At 32.5% G+C, this 16,859-nt stretch overlaps 1 protein-coding gene and 1 long non-coding RNA gene across 2 annotated transcripts; one reads left to right on the forward strand and one right to left on the reverse strand.

Annotated features, from left to right (window-relative positions):
* Positions 1 to 7,578: 7,578 nt before the first annotated feature.
* LOC128188196 (nucleolin-like) lies at positions 7,579 to 13,181 on the reverse strand. The gene is made up of 9 exons (XM_052859100.1): positions 13,022 to 13,181; positions 12,360 to 12,524; positions 12,109 to 12,179; positions 11,388 to 11,457; positions 10,904 to 11,051; positions 10,404 to 10,461; positions 10,233 to 10,304; positions 9,506 to 9,665; positions 7,579 to 7,966 (listed from the first exon to the last, which is right to left on the reverse strand). Exons 1-9 carry the CDS (start codon positions 13,102 to 13,104, stop codon positions 7,903 to 7,905), a joined length of 891 nt encoding a protein of 296 aa, XP_052715060.1. The 5' UTR covers positions 13,105 to 13,181; the 3' UTR covers positions 7,579 to 7,902.
* A 174-nt stretch (positions 13,182 to 13,355) lies between these two features.
* Positions 13,356 to 16,274, forward strand: LOC128155779 (uncharacterized). The gene is made up of 3 exons (XR_008239644.1): positions 13,356 to 13,413; positions 15,404 to 15,554; positions 15,849 to 16,274. It is a non-coding gene; the product is annotated as an uncharacterized LOC128155779 (long non-coding RNA).
* Positions 16,275 to 16,859: the final 585 nt, after the last annotated feature.

The raw sequence follows: 16,859 nt of genomic DNA on the forward strand, positions 1-16,859 counted from the left end.
TCCGAGGCACGCAGACGTTCGTCCAGCAGAGAATCAGTTGCAACCGACCACAGTCTCAATTATTTGCGTTGTTCAAGACTTCGAAATTTACGATACTGAGAATAGATTAGAAGTCAATATGCTTTTTCTTTTCTATTGGTATGACGAAACACTTTCTTGGAATACATCCGAGTATTCTAATAATCAAATATTCATGAAGAAAAAAGATTTCTCACTATGGAATCCGACTATTTTGCTGAGGAATGCAATAGGCCAAAAATCGTATTTGGGCAACCTTACTAATTTATATGGAGTTGCGTTATATTCTTTTGGATCAGTAGATATGTTTGGACACCACCGATTTAAATCTCATTGTGAAATAGACATGACTTATTTCCCCTTTGACGCCCAAGAATGTTCGTTTGAAATTACTAGTTGGCCCTCAGAAATTCAGTTCTTATACAGCTTCTGTACGATGGAAAACTCGAATTCAAAATGGACAGATAGTGAGGTTAGTTATACATTGTCGAATACCTCATTGATATGCACTATCCGAGCTAACAGAAAACCGACATTTCTCATCATAAATCTCATTGTACCAACTGTTCTAATTGGATTTTTGAACGTGTTTGTGTTTATTGTTCCCTCTAATGCCGGCGAGAAGTTACAATACTCGGTGTCTATTCTTCTTTCGTTCAACGTGTATACAGGAATTCTTGTCGACAACGTACCCGCCAACTCAGAGAATATGTCCTTTTTAAGTTACTACATTACGTATCAGTACGTATTTGGTGTTGTTGTTATTACCGTGACTGCCGTTTTACTCCGGACGGTCCATAGCAATGAGAGCAAAACGATTCCACGAAATTGCTTATTTGTAGTGAAAGTTGTGGATTTCATGACCTGTAAAAGAAGGTGTTTGTTTGGAAAAGTGCGTGTTCGAGACAATGAAGCCTGTGGTGCGGAGAATAATATTGGCCAATCAGTCAGACGGAATGAGGTCACGTGGAAAGCTGTATGCGCAGCATTCGACTTCTTATTATTCTGGCTGTTCCTTCTTATTCAAGTCTTTGGCAATATTGGTTTCTTTTTGTCGCTGAAAGGGGTGAAAGTTTTGGGAAATTGAAAATGACATTGATAACTCAATACCCAGCCAGTGGATCTGAATACCTGTTTATACGTAATAATAAATCATGAAATGACACAGTAAAACATCGCCTTTTTCTATGACAATCTTGTTTGCAGAAAAAAAGAGAGGACGGTATGGGAGTTAAAATGATATGCTAATTAGTCACTTCAATACAAAATTCTTTTGGATTTTTTTAATGTGACGAGGCTTTGTATCAAGAATTAAATTAAACTATTGTGCCTGGGAATTCAGTGATGTGTTTTTGACTTCATATGAACCGAACGTCTAAATGTAGAATCTTGTTGTATAGAATAAGAATCTAATCATAATTTTATATCATATCAAGATGTATGCAAAGTAATATCACTGACTGTACCTTTGTTGAACTTAAAGAAAACAAAAATATATTTTCCTTTTTTTTTCTATGTTGAGTTGACACCCCTCACTTATTCAGAAATAAACTTTGCATCCCTCCTGGGGCCCCCTTTATGTCGTCAGGATATTTGCACAATTACATCACACACTACTGTATTGTACCATGTTATTTTTCTAAGATAAAGTTACATATTCTTTCAACCTAGAGAGTTTATATATAGAGAGTTTATTTTAAAGGGTTGCTACGGAACATTCTCAAATGTTCGACATACTATCTTTTTTTTTTTTTTAAATCTGAGTATAAACAGTGCAAATATTAACTACACAGTAAAATCATAAGTATCATAAATATATTTATTTATTTATTTACAAAGAGTTTTGAATGTTTTCTAACATCACATCAATTTCCCGAGAGATCTCATTGTCAACATCTGCTTCATCTGGAAAAAAAAAGATGGGAAAAAACCCCACCGAAACATTAAAGCAAGCAAACAAACAAACAAAACCCAGGATGATTGTTTTGTTTGAAATATGCATGGCATTTTAATACTTCATTCAATGGTTTGTCAGTTTACCCTGACACACGATATTTTTAACATCATAATCGCACAACGAATATTATAGTTACCATCCCCTCTCCACCATTTAAAGGTCTCGAAAACAACCATCACAAATACTGTGAATCCAATCATGGTGGATATCTATAAAAGCCGATCTGTACTTTATATATCATATTAAGATGATATTGCATGTAATTATGATATATGATATGAAATATACACTGCGTTTTACAAAAGAACTTATGACAAAGTCGTAAATATCTTTTGTCTCATGGATTGATCTTTCATATACATTTTTTATTAAAACCGTTAAATCACAAATATTTTGATTTCTATTTTTATATTTAAATGGCACTAAATTGAAACACTGATTAGTTTGTTATCAATTAGCATCCGTTAATTTGGTCGTAAATCGTAAGTTCTTTTGTAAAATGCAGCCCAGAATTTTATCAGTTTATTTGGTTGATATAATGAAAACAAACTGTAAATGAAGTACATGAACAGAGGTCTTACATGAAGACGGATAGGTTATCAGGGGTTAAATCGGAGTCGACATTAATATGTTACTAAAACTACTCACACGGTCTTTTACTAAAACTTCTCACACGATCTGTGGACCAGTTGATCTATGAATACAATATTCCTGTGTTGGAATATTAAGGAAAACAGCGGGTATCTCCACTCAATTTCTCTTTGGAAACAAACTACGCCTTTCAGTTACACAGCTGAAACGGTATTATGACGTAGTAAAGATTGTGACGTCACAATATAGAAGACGCAATTCTTGATCATTGAGGCGTTTGACTAGAAAATATCAAGGTCTGGGTTGCCCTTCGATGTATGAAGCACCTTGGCTGCGTTCAAGATTGTAACAGCTAGCCTAGACGCTGGGTCGTAGTTCTCTATGTCTACTGCAGTGTTGAACGAACCGCTAGATCTCTGATTTTAAGTTGGAAATATTCAACTAAAGACTTATTAAATCGATATAATTTTTTAATTTCAAGTGGAAATATACATAGAACTTACAAGGTGAACAGAATATCACCAAACAAATAGATTTCATATTTGTTACGAAGTGGTAACTATAAAGGTAGCCATTTTGGGACTGCGCAACTGACGGCTTATAATAAGACTGAAAAATCTCAAATGATTAAAAAATGCTTTGTTTAGTACTTGTGTGAGTACTTTGCATACAAAACAAATTTGTAAAACCTCATATTTATTGCTTTCTTTTTTTATCTTTGACAACAGTTATGGTCAGTTTTTGCCATGAACAAGTCGGTTTAAGAAATGTTTACATTTTTTGGCCACATATGTACAAGATAGACGGACATCCCCCTGAAATACAAAATTACAAAATACAATAAGTTGTAAAAAATGATTTGAGGATTTGTAATGTAATACCATTAACTAAAGAACCGGTTGATCTGTGTCGTATATCTGGCATATAAAGGAAATATTTGCATCATGATAAATTACGTAAACTTCGAAAAAGCTATCAATTTACCTTAAAAATGAACAAAGGACAAATATTTTTTATGGGTTTAATTGACGAATATTCGAAAATAGCAATCGTCATACATGCATTTTCTGTTACAAAACCAACCCAGCAAAAAATTGGAGTTTACATTGACAACAAAATAGGATTAAACAACAATGAAAGTGATCAGCAAATTAAAACCATTCAATTTGTAGGTACGAGTTAGTCAATAGATACTGCGTCTACAGATGGTTAAACAAACTTGCATGTATGAACTGGTCCGTAATTAATAGTGTTATGGTTATAACCACTAAAACGAAACATCTGTAAGGGAAATACATGTATTCAATCTTAGAAAACTACCACACGTAGCCACATTTTTTATATTCTTCACATGAAAACATTACCATATACCCAATTTTCCGGTTGAAAGCTACAATTAAAGGGGGAAAGTTCATTGTATGACATCAGACAATCACATTAATGTTGTTAATTGAATACATAACACTCAACTCTCGCCAAAAGGAGGAAATCATAACGAAACACGTCACAGATTGAGGCTGCCTATCTCAGAACGTTACCTTGCAAACTGCATTGATTTTGGCGTAAAATATGAATAATTGATACAAAGGAATAACCAGCAGACGTATTTTGTTTATTAAAGCAATGGCGATCAAGCCACGATGAAGATTAATCTTCATCATGGCTAGACACATAATTAATCTACATCATGGCTAGACGGAGAGAGAGAGAGGGGGGGGGATGTCGACATAAATGAGTTGCATGTTAATAAAAATATTAATTTGCATGTCAACATATTTATCTCGCATGTCTATATAAATAAGTTGCATGTTAACATAAATAAGTTGCATGTCAACATAAATGAGTTGCATATCAACATAAATGAGTTGCATGTTAATATAAAATCTGCATGACAACATATTTATCTCGCATGTCTACATAGATACATGTACTAGTAAGTTGAATGTCAACATAAATAAGTTGCATGTCAACATAAATGAATTGCATGTCGACATATTTGAAGTGGGCCACGTACCATAAATTGGCATAAATTAAAAAAAAAACCTTTGCAGTAAAAGATCTTTCAGTACTAGCCTAATACAAGTTAATTTAATCTTCCACGACATTGAAAATTACTATGACATCACCTCATATCTGCAAATGAATTAATGAAACAACTCTACATCGCTGTCTATATCAAACAAACTATCTCTTGAAAGGTTAACCCCAAAACTTCACTAGAAGTTCATCAAAAAACCATATTTGGATATCTCAAGTTTGCATAAAGTCGACTGCAAATTTAATTTGCATGCAAACAAATCCTGCCGCTTAGTTTTTTAAACTGCTGTAACCTTGCCATTGAGTTTGCTGCAGACTCTCTCTGTCTCACCCCCCCCCCCCTCCCCCGCCCAAACAATAAAACCTCAAAAACACACCACATATCAAATTGCATGTTCTATATTAATAAATCTCTTGTTCATGTGTAGATAAACAAAATTTAAAGAAAGTTTGCAGCAGACAGATTCATTAAAGCACTTCATCAGAAACCTCATTTTTTGGCAAGGGTATACATGTTGTTACAGATCTTGGCGTATCCCCCATCCTTCTTCACTAATGTGTTTGCATAAAATAAGTGTGTAACAGTTACCATATCTGAGAAAAATATTTATTTCTTAAGATACTTCTGGTATGTTAGGATTATAAGGGCTGAATTGATGGATTCTGTCAGTGATTGTCACAGATCATGTCTTTGATTATCTCCCTCTAGCTGGATTTAAGACTACATTTGTATAACTGTATATTTTCACTTGCTGAGCTTAGATATAGTCATTGAGGGGATACATGACCTTTGTAGGCTCATTAATAGGGCTCTTGAGTAACAAACTTCAGTATTGAAATTTAAGAGGTTCCTATGTGTTAAAATCAATTTTATTCCTTAAAAATGTAAGAAAATGGACCTCTTTCGCCAAAATAAAAAATAACTTTGTTTCCCCTCACACGACGAACAAAATTAAATCTTGCCAACTGAATTTTCTTTTACCAAAATACAGTTTTTCTTTTTTTTCTGTTTTTTTTTTAATGAAATCTAATTTAACACAAAGTTTGAAAGAAATTTATTGATACTTAGTATTCATGTACATTATCATTAAAATAATATTAAATCTAGGTTGAGATGTACATCAACATTGAAATACATATAATAATGTTTACATTCCACATAATTTTTTGCTTGAAAAGTGTGTTAAAATCTACGGCAGTTATAACACTGTAATGCACACAGGGTACTCAAAGGTTAAAATGACGAGTTTTATTATGACGTCACAAACGTTAAACGCTGTTAACTGCAACGTCACAAGAGAAAATCAAAGTTCACGCTTGCGGCTGTTACTGTGGCTCTTATGAACTTAGCCTTAGGATAAGATAGGAATTTTAAGGTATAAATCACATTTGCAGACAAGGCATGAAGTTAAAATAATGTAAATATAATCATTAAATCGAACGTGCGTTACTCAATTTTTATGCACACACCGCTGCCGTTATGAGACTGTATACTTCAAAAAATCATGATTCAATGCTACGAGCGTCTTATACCTCAGTGGTTGTATGAGGGTCAATCAAAAAATACGAAGACAATGTGGCTGTCTATCATATATTTTTCATGAAAGTCATACTTAACAGTTTAATCTGTGCACCAACACTTATTTTATTGATATGCAAAGTTTTAGTCCATTTGATGAATCGGTATTTTTGTTACCCCTTCTTTAAAACAACATGTTTTGTCACCACGGCGCACGGTAACGTTCAAGCAAGACGTAAAGATTAAACACGCACAGTTTATAGATATACCTCATCTTTATATAACGCTTAGTCTCTTTTGCCTTTCTCCTTACAATTTAAAATGACACTGAACCACTTAACATCTTATTTGCACACATTTGTTCGAGAATCGTAATTTAGTTCTTCAAAGTTTTCATTTTCTAACCGTGTATCTTTTTGTTTACAGTAAGGATAACCCTGAACATCGGTTGACGTAACTTATTTTCAGACAATCTATTTACCGATATTCTACTCTCTTTCAGACTGTTTTATATTCAAAATACAATTACCACCACCCCCACAAAATTTATTACAGTTAAACACAAACTACAAATAATTGTTGACTTGTTTTTTGCACCATTGAGCATTTTCACAGCATGTATCGGCTTTTTCCTGAGTTAAATCCATTTTGTTTGTACTTCTCGTTGCGCCGTGACGTCCGGCAACGTCGATGTTTTTAGTCAATTCTAAAGAGGACTACCTGTCTTTATTTACTACTATCTGTTCGACAAAACGGTATATCCCGTCATTATTTGGAACATAGAATACTATGACTATACTTAATTTGAGGTTTCAATATTATTTGGTTTTAAGCCCAATTTAAAGAGATATTAATTTCAACATTATATGGTTTATTGATGACATAACACAAATTTTGACCGTGTGCCGTGACCTCATTTTTACATGATTAGATTCTAAATAATTCTAAGAAATAAAGTAATTTATTAACTTTTTTTCTTGTAAATTGTTGAAAACTATTGCTAAATTATGTCTACCAAATTTAGTAATGATATGACGTTAAGTAACATAGCTATGACAAAAGTCTTCGTATTATTGATTGACCCTCGTATAATGAATCTAGTCATGAACACTAAGTCTTGACACAAACATGTTCAAATTTAGAATAAACAATAATAAATTGTGAATTTTAATTTACATGTATAAAAAGAAAGGAATTGATTCACTTTGTATTTTAACATATGAAGTATACCCTGGCAGGAAAAAAAAATATTTACCTAGTAGTTACTAGTGCCTAACTACCCAACTTCAAAATGTCAGATCGGTTTAAGGGAAACAAAGACATTTTAAATGATGGCCCTGTTTCTTGTTTCAGAATTTTTAATACTAGGTGGTAAGGTTTTACAAACAAGACAAAGATCTTTATTTTTTTTTTTCATTAATATTCCATTGCTTATCACGCCAAATTAAGAAAAAAATTATTCAAACAGGATTTATTAAAAATGAAACAATAATTGACAATAGCATAAAATTACAATGAAAAAAGGCAATTTTTTGATACAATTGGACGGAATATTACAGAATGTTTATTGATTTCCATAATATCAATAAAATGTCACTTTTCCATAAACATTTTACATTTGAGGGAAATACTGAAAAAAAAATATTTGGCACAATCTTTTTCCAGCAAAGGCAAGCCCACTAATCCATTTTTTCTTTATGAAATCTTGTGATCCCCATCAATATGTAACACGTAGCCGCCTCTCCAAATAAGTCACATGATGGTCCCATTGTTCCCAGTATCAGTCTGATGATGCTGATGCAATACCTGAATCTTGTTTAAAATCATCAAAGAACTCGTCGGCACTGAAAAAGAAAATGAAATGTACAAATGTTGAGCACTAGCAATAAAATGTAAAATAAATATTTACTTGATCTTGTTAAAATCAATACTTGAAAAAATCATTTGGATTGGAAAGGGCTCATAATAACTTTAAATGGTAAATCAATTTGAAGTCAAATATAGTTTTTTTCCAGTTCAGAATTAAAACTTATTTATCAGTTCATGAGTTTTTTAAATAAAAGGCCAAGGGGCCACATTGCTCACCTGAGCAACAATAGCCATAACTGTGATTAGATGAGCATTATAGTACATGTATCAAATTAAAAAAAATCTTGACAATTAAATACAGAAGATCTTAATACACACAAAAAAATAAAACTCCCGATTTTTATCGACAAATTACCATCCCCTTTTGTTGCTTTTCATTTTTCTCTATTCCCTAAAATCCCTTCCCCTATTGTGGCCCACTTTTCTCCAGTAAATCATGATCAAACTTCATTCTACACAATCTGACGTGCTTTCACAGAAGTTTCAGCTTTTTTTGGCTGAACGCTTTTTCCAAAAGATTTATAAAGACCTCCATGTAAAAATTTAACACCCCCTCCCCAACTGTGGCCCCACCCTACCCCTGGGGACCATAATTTGAACAAACTTTAATCTACACTACCTGAGGATGCTTCTATACAAATCTGAGCATTTCTTGTCTAATAGTTTTTGAGGAGAAGATTTTAAAAGATTTTCTCTATATATCCTATCTAAAACTTGATCTTCCAACCTGTCCTGGGGACCATGATTTGAACAAACTTGAATTTACACAACCTGAAAAATAACAAATTTTTTTCAATAATTCTAAACTATCTCCCCTTTACAGAGGGCCTGACCCTAAATTTGAATAAACTTAAATCCCCTTCACCCAGTGATGCTTTATTTAAGTTTAGGTTGAAATCAGCCCAGTGGTTCCGGAGAAGAAGATGAAAATGTGAAAAGTTTAAAAAGCTAACGCCAATTATGCTAACGTCAGATAACAGAAATTCTTGATCAGAAAAGCTCACTTGAGTCTTTGGCTTAGGTGAGCTAAAAAAAAATCCATACAATTCAAAGAATTCTATGCAGCAGTTTAAGAGGAGTTGCCTTGACCAACTGTTTATCACCATATTTAGTATGTGGCCAATAGTTCCGAAATTCTAAGAAAAATAACAGAATCGGAATTCCCTAGTAATGTGCACATTTTACATTGAACCCTACATACCTACAAAATTTCACAAAATTCTGTTCAGCAGTTTAAAGGAGTTGCGCTGATTAAACAGGACTAACTGATGGATGGGTCAAAAACATATCCCCCATAGCTTGTTTCACGGGGTATAATAAATTGCAGGTTTATCATAACATATTTTAAACCTCCTGAAGGCCATATCTCTTATTCATTCATATACAAGCGATTCATCCTAAAATAAGCTTGGAGAGAGAAAAAACCTAAACAGTTTGGATTCTATATGAATATAAACAAATCTTTCATTACCATAAAAGCAAAAAAAAATTAAAAGAGAGACAATAAGTTTTACCTATTTCTATCCTCTTCATTTTCTCGATCATCATTTTCTTCCTCCTCCTCCTCACTATCTGAATCTTCGCTTTCATCATCCGAATCTTCACCACTATCATCTGATTCATCGTTCTCATCTCCTGATTCATCACTCCCTGATTCGTTTTCTTTCTCTTGTTCTGAAAAAGATTAATGTCATAGTAGAACCATTTTAACAAGGCCTTGGACTTTCAGTAGGATGTAACTATCTGTTTCTTATGTCAAAACAAGTTAAAATGACGCTGGTGTCGAGCGAAACATACACCATTGCTGTTTGACACAACTACCCAAAGTCTAAGCTCTTGTTAAAATGGTTCTATCTATTTACTGTTTAAGGAGGCTTAACAAATTACCCATTAGATTTACCTGAAACATTATAAAAGATATAATTTTTAAAGCAGTAAACTATTGTTTAGTAAATAAAAATTCCATTTGTGTATTTTAGCTATTAAATTTGATTGTTTTCCTATATTTTTATACAAAGCTCTTAAAATTCTTCTCATGGATTCCAAAAGTGACTACAACTTATTAGCTGGATTATACCACATGATTACAAACCAGTTCACAGATAAAATAATGCATTGTGTGCATAACATCTTGCTGTAAACTGTCATTCGGAATGTTCAGTCTTCCAAACTTAATAACCTTCATCACATTAATTTTCTGCCCAGTGCCCACAAAAGCTTTTCGTACATGTATCATTTTACCTATTAGAATTTTTTCCTCTAGAACTGGCTGGAACTGTAGGGCTGTAGGATGACTGGGCTCATATATCAAAACTATAATGTAAAAATACGGTAAATTAAAGTAAACAACTGTCATTCTAAATATAGAGAATTACTCAATCCAAAATTATTCATTATTTTTTTTTTACTCACTCATTTTACACAACTTGGCAGCTACAACGTATTCCTTCTTCATTAAACATTCTAGAAACTGAAACATGTAAAAGAAGACAATGTATATCTTTATACCATATACATGTACGTTCTTCCATCTTACAATTCATGCACACACGTTTTAATTTTTGTCTCTGTCAGTATTATTTTTTCTTGTCACATTTTTTGTCGAGAATTAGGAAGAAACTAAAGGGTCCACTAGGAACTGTTGGCAAGTTCCAACAGCTAGAAATCAACTTGAAGTTAAATTTCCTTTCCTCATCACTGAACTATAACATGACTATATTGGTTTCTGTACAGTTCGTTTGTGTATTGTATTTCTATAACAAGCTGCCATGTAGCCTTTGTATTTATTTATCCTATATGAGTATATGTACTATTGTTGTACTGTATAATGTACCTCCATTTTGGAGCCATTGTACTGATCTGACCTGTATATGCATTGCTTTCATTCAATATTCCTATTCTGTTTTCTGTACCTCCATGAGGAGCTGACTTGGAGCCCTCCGTTCCTCCTCCTCCTCACTGTCACTATCACTATCACTGCTGTCCTCAGACTCCTCCCCACCAGTGGCGCCCTCAGGGGGTGGTTTCTCTTTGGGTTTGGGAAGAGCTTTCACAGGCTTCCTAATGGTTTCAAATAACAGATACAGTCAGACTTCATTATCTCGAACTAAGTGGGACTGTTTAAATACTTGAGATATCCAAGTATTCGAGATATCAAGGGTGAAATACTTAAAAAATAAGTGATTGCGACTTACAAATCACTTCGACATATCCATTGTATTTGAGATATCAGTGTTTGAGATATCGAAGTTCAACTGTACATTTAAATGCACAGAAAGTCTTAATCATTTAAAAATTGTTGATTTACATTCACAGAAACTGTTTACAGTTGTACATGCCATGCTCGCACCCTTGATTTAGAGGATCAATAATGATACAATTACTTTGAAAACTTACGGCGGGGGTATTGATGCACTGGAGGACACAACGAAAGGAGGCTTCTTGTTCCCATCATTATTACTATAACCTACAAGAATGGACTTTATGCTTATTTCTGATTGAATTCAAGAGTATTAAAACATACAATTTTTCATAATTCAATGTATCATTTGGAAAAATACAAATCAACATCAAGATGCATGTATTATTTTTTTTTAAATAATTTAAAAGTGGAATATGCTACACCAAAATTTTATTTTATGGATTGATATAGTATAATGAAATAAGTATGTATCCTTCTTTGAACAACAAAATCGTGTATGAGAAATGATATTTTGATGAGCCATAAACTTAATTTGGGTGTAGCATTCCACCTTAGCAATTGATGTCCACTCCTCAAATATTAAAATAATTCATGAATCTGGAATTTATGTTTTTAATATATGCAGGTAACGACAATTAGTTTCTCGTAACAAGAATGAATTCAGTAATATCAGAAAAGATCAATGATTTTACATCCTTGAATATAACCCTAAATATTGCTGATCAAAATTTTTTAAAAATTCTCCATTTTCCTTTTTTTATTCCATTACTACTCAGCTGGGCAAACAACTTTTTGAAATGCTTTTATATCAAAAATCAATACATGTATCATATAGTATACACAAAACAGAAAATAATTCAACTAATGATAAAACTTCAGTAGTAGTTTTAAAACTTGTATGAAAATAAAACATACTGTGACCCTTTCTTGATACTTTTGAATTTGCTCCTTGAATATTTTCTTCTTCTACTTGAGGTTCAAATACTCTACAAAAAGAATGTTAAAATATAGAAAAGGAAAAAATATATGAGTATAAGTTTATGTACCTGTAATTCATTTACCTGCTGAATTATGCAGAGCTGAAATTACCTTTATAATTCTGGCAATTTGCTTGTTCTTTTTGCACAGATATACAGACAATTATTAATCCATAAATGCATATTCACCTTGAATTTTCTCGACTCAGTGACTGCCTCAATTCCTCCATGTCTATAGTTTCTTCATATCCTTGTGAATCCTCCTCTCTTCTGCTGACTGACCGTAAACTAACCTGTTTGGTAGGGGTTGGGGTCCTTCTGCTCTGAGAACTGCTTTGATTCTGGGGCGGCATTCTGTAAAGATATTCATCAATTATAACATGTATTTTATTTGACAATTTTTGTCAAAAAGATTGGTTTTATACAGCAATTTGTATGGATCTTACATCTTTAGAGTTTTGGAGCTGTCCTATATAATAATGTAAATCCAACAATATTGCAATCTCTCCAAGCCTAAGTATTTATTTTAGCAAATACTTTAAATTTATTCTTGGCTAATATTATAAGTCCCTGCTTTGTTTTGTTTTGTTTTTTTTTTAGTTAAAATTGATCTATCTTAATTTACTTAAGTTATTAAAAGTATTTTAATAATTATATCGATTCAAAATTTGGGCTTAAGTCTGTGTTCAGTTTATGCTCTAGGGAGCAGACAACGAACATTCAATGCATATCATAATACATGTATCCACTTTTATACGGAACAAACACATTTGTATACGAACAACTCCTTAAAATTATAGGTTTATTTTTTTTTATCTTCACCATTCAATAAAATAGTTGTTCAGAATTACCTTTTATAATCACCGTACTGAAAGACTGTGCCATCTTCTCCCAAAATGGGAAGAGGGTCTTTAATTCTATCTGGTCTACTCATGTTTAAATTTGTTTCTCTAGCCTAATTTATTTGCGGTGGCGTCCATGTTGTTTACGTTAGTTGTGATAAGGTGCTGCTAAAATCCTGAAATCATAAAAAAAAATTAATAAAAATATAAATATATTTCAATGAGAACTTAAAAAAAAAGAAATATTTAAAAAATTCTTGTATCAAAAAAAATATTAACATTACACTACAAAATCGCATTAATATGTATTTTTTTAAAATTATTTATGTTTTTAATGATTTGGGTTTTACTAAATAACGCAGTTGCTTTGCATACATGCGCCGAAAGGAATACAAAGTCACGTATGTGGTTTTATAATTTATTTAATCATTTAATTTCAGAATAATATATAAGTTTTTGGATTTTGGACATTAACATAGTATAATATTCAAAGTATAACACGCTTCATTGGAAAAAATCAATGTTACGAAATAGAAATATGACAAAACAGAGATAATTCGATCTGGGTCATTTTATAACCTATGGATTTACCGTTTTGTGTGGAATTATTGAAATTCACAGTTTTGGGTAAATTATTTGCCTTTGCAACAAGAGAATAATTATTGCTATTTTATAGAGTATGTACTTTATCACTTACCAACTGAGCTTGAAGTGGTGAAGTGAAATACGTTTATAAATATAACGTATATGATTTATCAGAGACTTATACAAAATGTCTCTGGATTTATCAGGTTTTTTTTTTTTAACTACACTGTTCTTTTAAGGAGCATTTTTACTCCTTTGAAATTACATATTAATTTTAAGCCATGAAAACATTGTAAATGATTGCATATGCGTCTTTGAAATTGATAGGATTGTAGTACATGTACAATATACTTGTGATATGATAAGCTGTTTTTTTTAAAAATCATAATTCAAAGAAAAAAAATGCAAATCTTTACCGTCGGTTTCATGTACATGAACTAGGGAAGATTCTTTAAGCTTACTATAGGAATTGACATGTTGACTAATTTAATAATTGATTTAGCACAGGCCTGCGATTTGTTTTTATATATATAGGGCTTAATTATCTCATGATGGTGTGTGGAAAATGCAATGATACAGATGTTACACAACATGCTATTGCACAAGCACAAAAGTTGTTGCACATCCGATCGAGCCCTTGCAATGGAGTGTTGTGTGACAGCATGCAGAGACATAAATAACAGAGATTGGCAACTGATCGAAATCTTGTGGTCCCTATTGTAAAGTATTCCCAGTTTAAATCAGTATATCTTTCTAATAAACAATTATATCAAGGAATATCTATAAACAGCTAAAACCTATTATCAAAACATTCAAAATATTATATTGTCATGAGTTTATGTCTTATAAACAATATTAAAAGAGGAGTTTTAGGAGGCAGTTGGCCACCCGCTGTCCGAGATTTTGCCGATGTTTTATGGCTGGCCAATATATTTTCAATTTTTTTAAATCTCAGTTTACTAATATGTAGTTCTCAAAGTAAGGTTGGTCCCGTAACATTTTTCAACAACAAAACACACTAATGGCAGAGTTGCCAATCTCTGTTATTTATGTCTCTGGTGACAGCAGCTAGGTTTTTGTCATTGGGTTTGGCCAATCACAGTTGTGTCCGTTTGAGGCATCCGGAAAACTTCACTATTTGCACACACATTACACTTTGCACTACATGTAATTTGTTAACTATGCAGTGATGGGATCAGGTAAATCTTTAATTAAAAGTGTTATAAATCCAGAGACATGTTATTTATGTCTCTGATAAATCATATAAATCCACTTCAATCTGAGTTTGGTAAGTGAAAAAGTACATACCGGTATTCTATAACTGGATGAGTGACACTGCAATTTTGGTTGACTATTAGAAATGCCTCACCAACAAAATTCTAAAGCAGTATATAAAACACTAAAGATATAAAAATTTGACAAAAATTGTGACCATGCCCCTTTAAATTTAAAACTGAGAGAAGTGGTGGGAATGAACTACAATGTATTACAGTGTACCGGTATATTATATAGACAAGAACAGGCTTGGGGTAATGCTAAATGTAATGGTAATGCATTGCAATGCATTACATATTTTCAAATTAATGCTAGTAATGTGTAATGTCACAATTTTGTCACAAGAAATATGTTAGTCAAGAAAATATTATATGAAAGTTTATAGAGAAATCATGAAACAGTTAATTATCATGACAATTCATCAACATTTTCTTTTGAACTACCGGTACTCAGTGAATTGTTATAATCACTTAAATTTATTATTATAAAAACATACATGTACTTTATGAAAAGTCTCCACATTTTCAACAGGAAATCAGAATGAAGAGAATAGGACCTCCAAAGAAATGGACAAGACATAGGATATATGATGTGTTGTTTCAATCATCAGTGAAGGCCTTACATGTATCATATTTCCTCTTGACGGGGCTTTTTATTGTGCAGGTGGTCGGATATGTTAAAGGTAAGCCCATCAAAATATTGTCAACCAACACAAACCCACCCCATTAAGTTTTTTGGGGCTCAGAGTTAATATGAAAGACAAATTAAATTTTCTACACTTAATTGGTTCACAGGCCGGGTAACTTAAATTGATCAATTCTAAAAATCTCTGGTAGACTAAGTTTATATCAGTCTCTTATCATTTTATGACTCTGGCAATACTTAAAAAATCATAAAATGTTTGAATTTTGACCTCTCAAAGACTATTTTAAAATGGTAAACTCATGAAAGGATTAATGGATATTTTCAATTTCAGTCGATAAACCCAAATTTCTTGAGGAACACAAGAGGAAAGAAGCAGAGAGGATGGCTGAACTACAAGAAAAGGCAGAAAAAGAAAGACTTGGATTTCAGACAACATAGTGATCTCTAGTGGATGTACATATTTTGTAAATGTGAAAGCGTGTATGGGTGAAGATTGTGAGCGATGTTGTACAATGGTGTGCTAGTCTGTAAGTAATCACAGGCTGTGGTCCTCTCATTCAGAATGTATTGTTCAAATTTTTATGCGAGTTTTTGTGACCTGTATTTGTAAAATATCCGAATTTATCATTGACGATTGGGGAGTGAAATTCCCTCATAGGGGGGATTAAAAATGTTGATGTATGGTACGATGAAGAATGTACTTTTACAAGGTAGTGTGAAATTAGGATTGGACATGGTATCAAAATGATTTTACAGGACACATATTTTTACACAACTCATGGATTGGAAATAAAGTTTCTAAAAGACCTATTCTCTTTTATGTTTTGTATTGCTTGTGTGATTAGTCTGTTACTTACCAAAAAGAACTATATGTGATATCCGTCATATTTGGACCCCATAATTCGCCATTTTTCTAAAGGCTTTCAGGTACATAAATTTGTTAAAATTTGGTGAAAGTTCACCATATATCCAGTCAAATTTACATTGGTAGCACATTTTAGCATTCACCTGTGACAGGACAGCTTGATCATCTGCACCAATTAGCTAAGTTGTCAAGCACCTAACTAGAGATTTAGGGGGCCCAGGTTCAAATCCCAGTCTGGTCATATTTCCTGTCCTGTTATAAACTTTTGTTTATAATTATATACATGCAAATTATTTAATTTTGGTTGTAACGTGGCATTTGGATTGGATAGAAAAAGTTAGTTAATTTGGATAACCTGGTTTGCACGTCACAAGACACGTCACAATGCACCACCGTCAAAAACTTACTATTCTGCTTGACTTTACGTTTGAATTTTGAACAGATTAAAATCATTTTTAAAAGTAAATGCTCTCAATT

Source organism: Crassostrea angulata, chromosome 1 (assembly GCF_025612915.1).
Source record: "Crassostrea angulata isolate pt1a10 chromosome 1, ASM2561291v2, whole genome shotgun sequence".
Taxonomy (NCBI): Eukaryota; Metazoa; Mollusca; class Bivalvia; order Ostreida; family Ostreidae; genus Magallana; species Magallana angulata.

Excerpts from the sequence above, each read along its gene's own strand:
- LOC128188196 (XM_052859100.1), bottom strand. The coding sequence starts at position 13,104 with ATGAGTAGACCAGATAGAATTAAAGACCCTCTTCCCATTTTGGGAGAA. Across the intron at positions 12,525-13,021 it reads CAGTACGGTGATTATAAAAG|AATGCCGCCCCAGAATCAAA; the intron begins GTAATTCTGAAC and ends ATATCTTTACAG. Across the intron at positions 11,458-12,108 it reads AGTATCAAGAAAGGGTCACA|GTTATAGTAATAATGATGGG; the intron begins GTATGTTTTATT and ends CCATTCTTGTAG.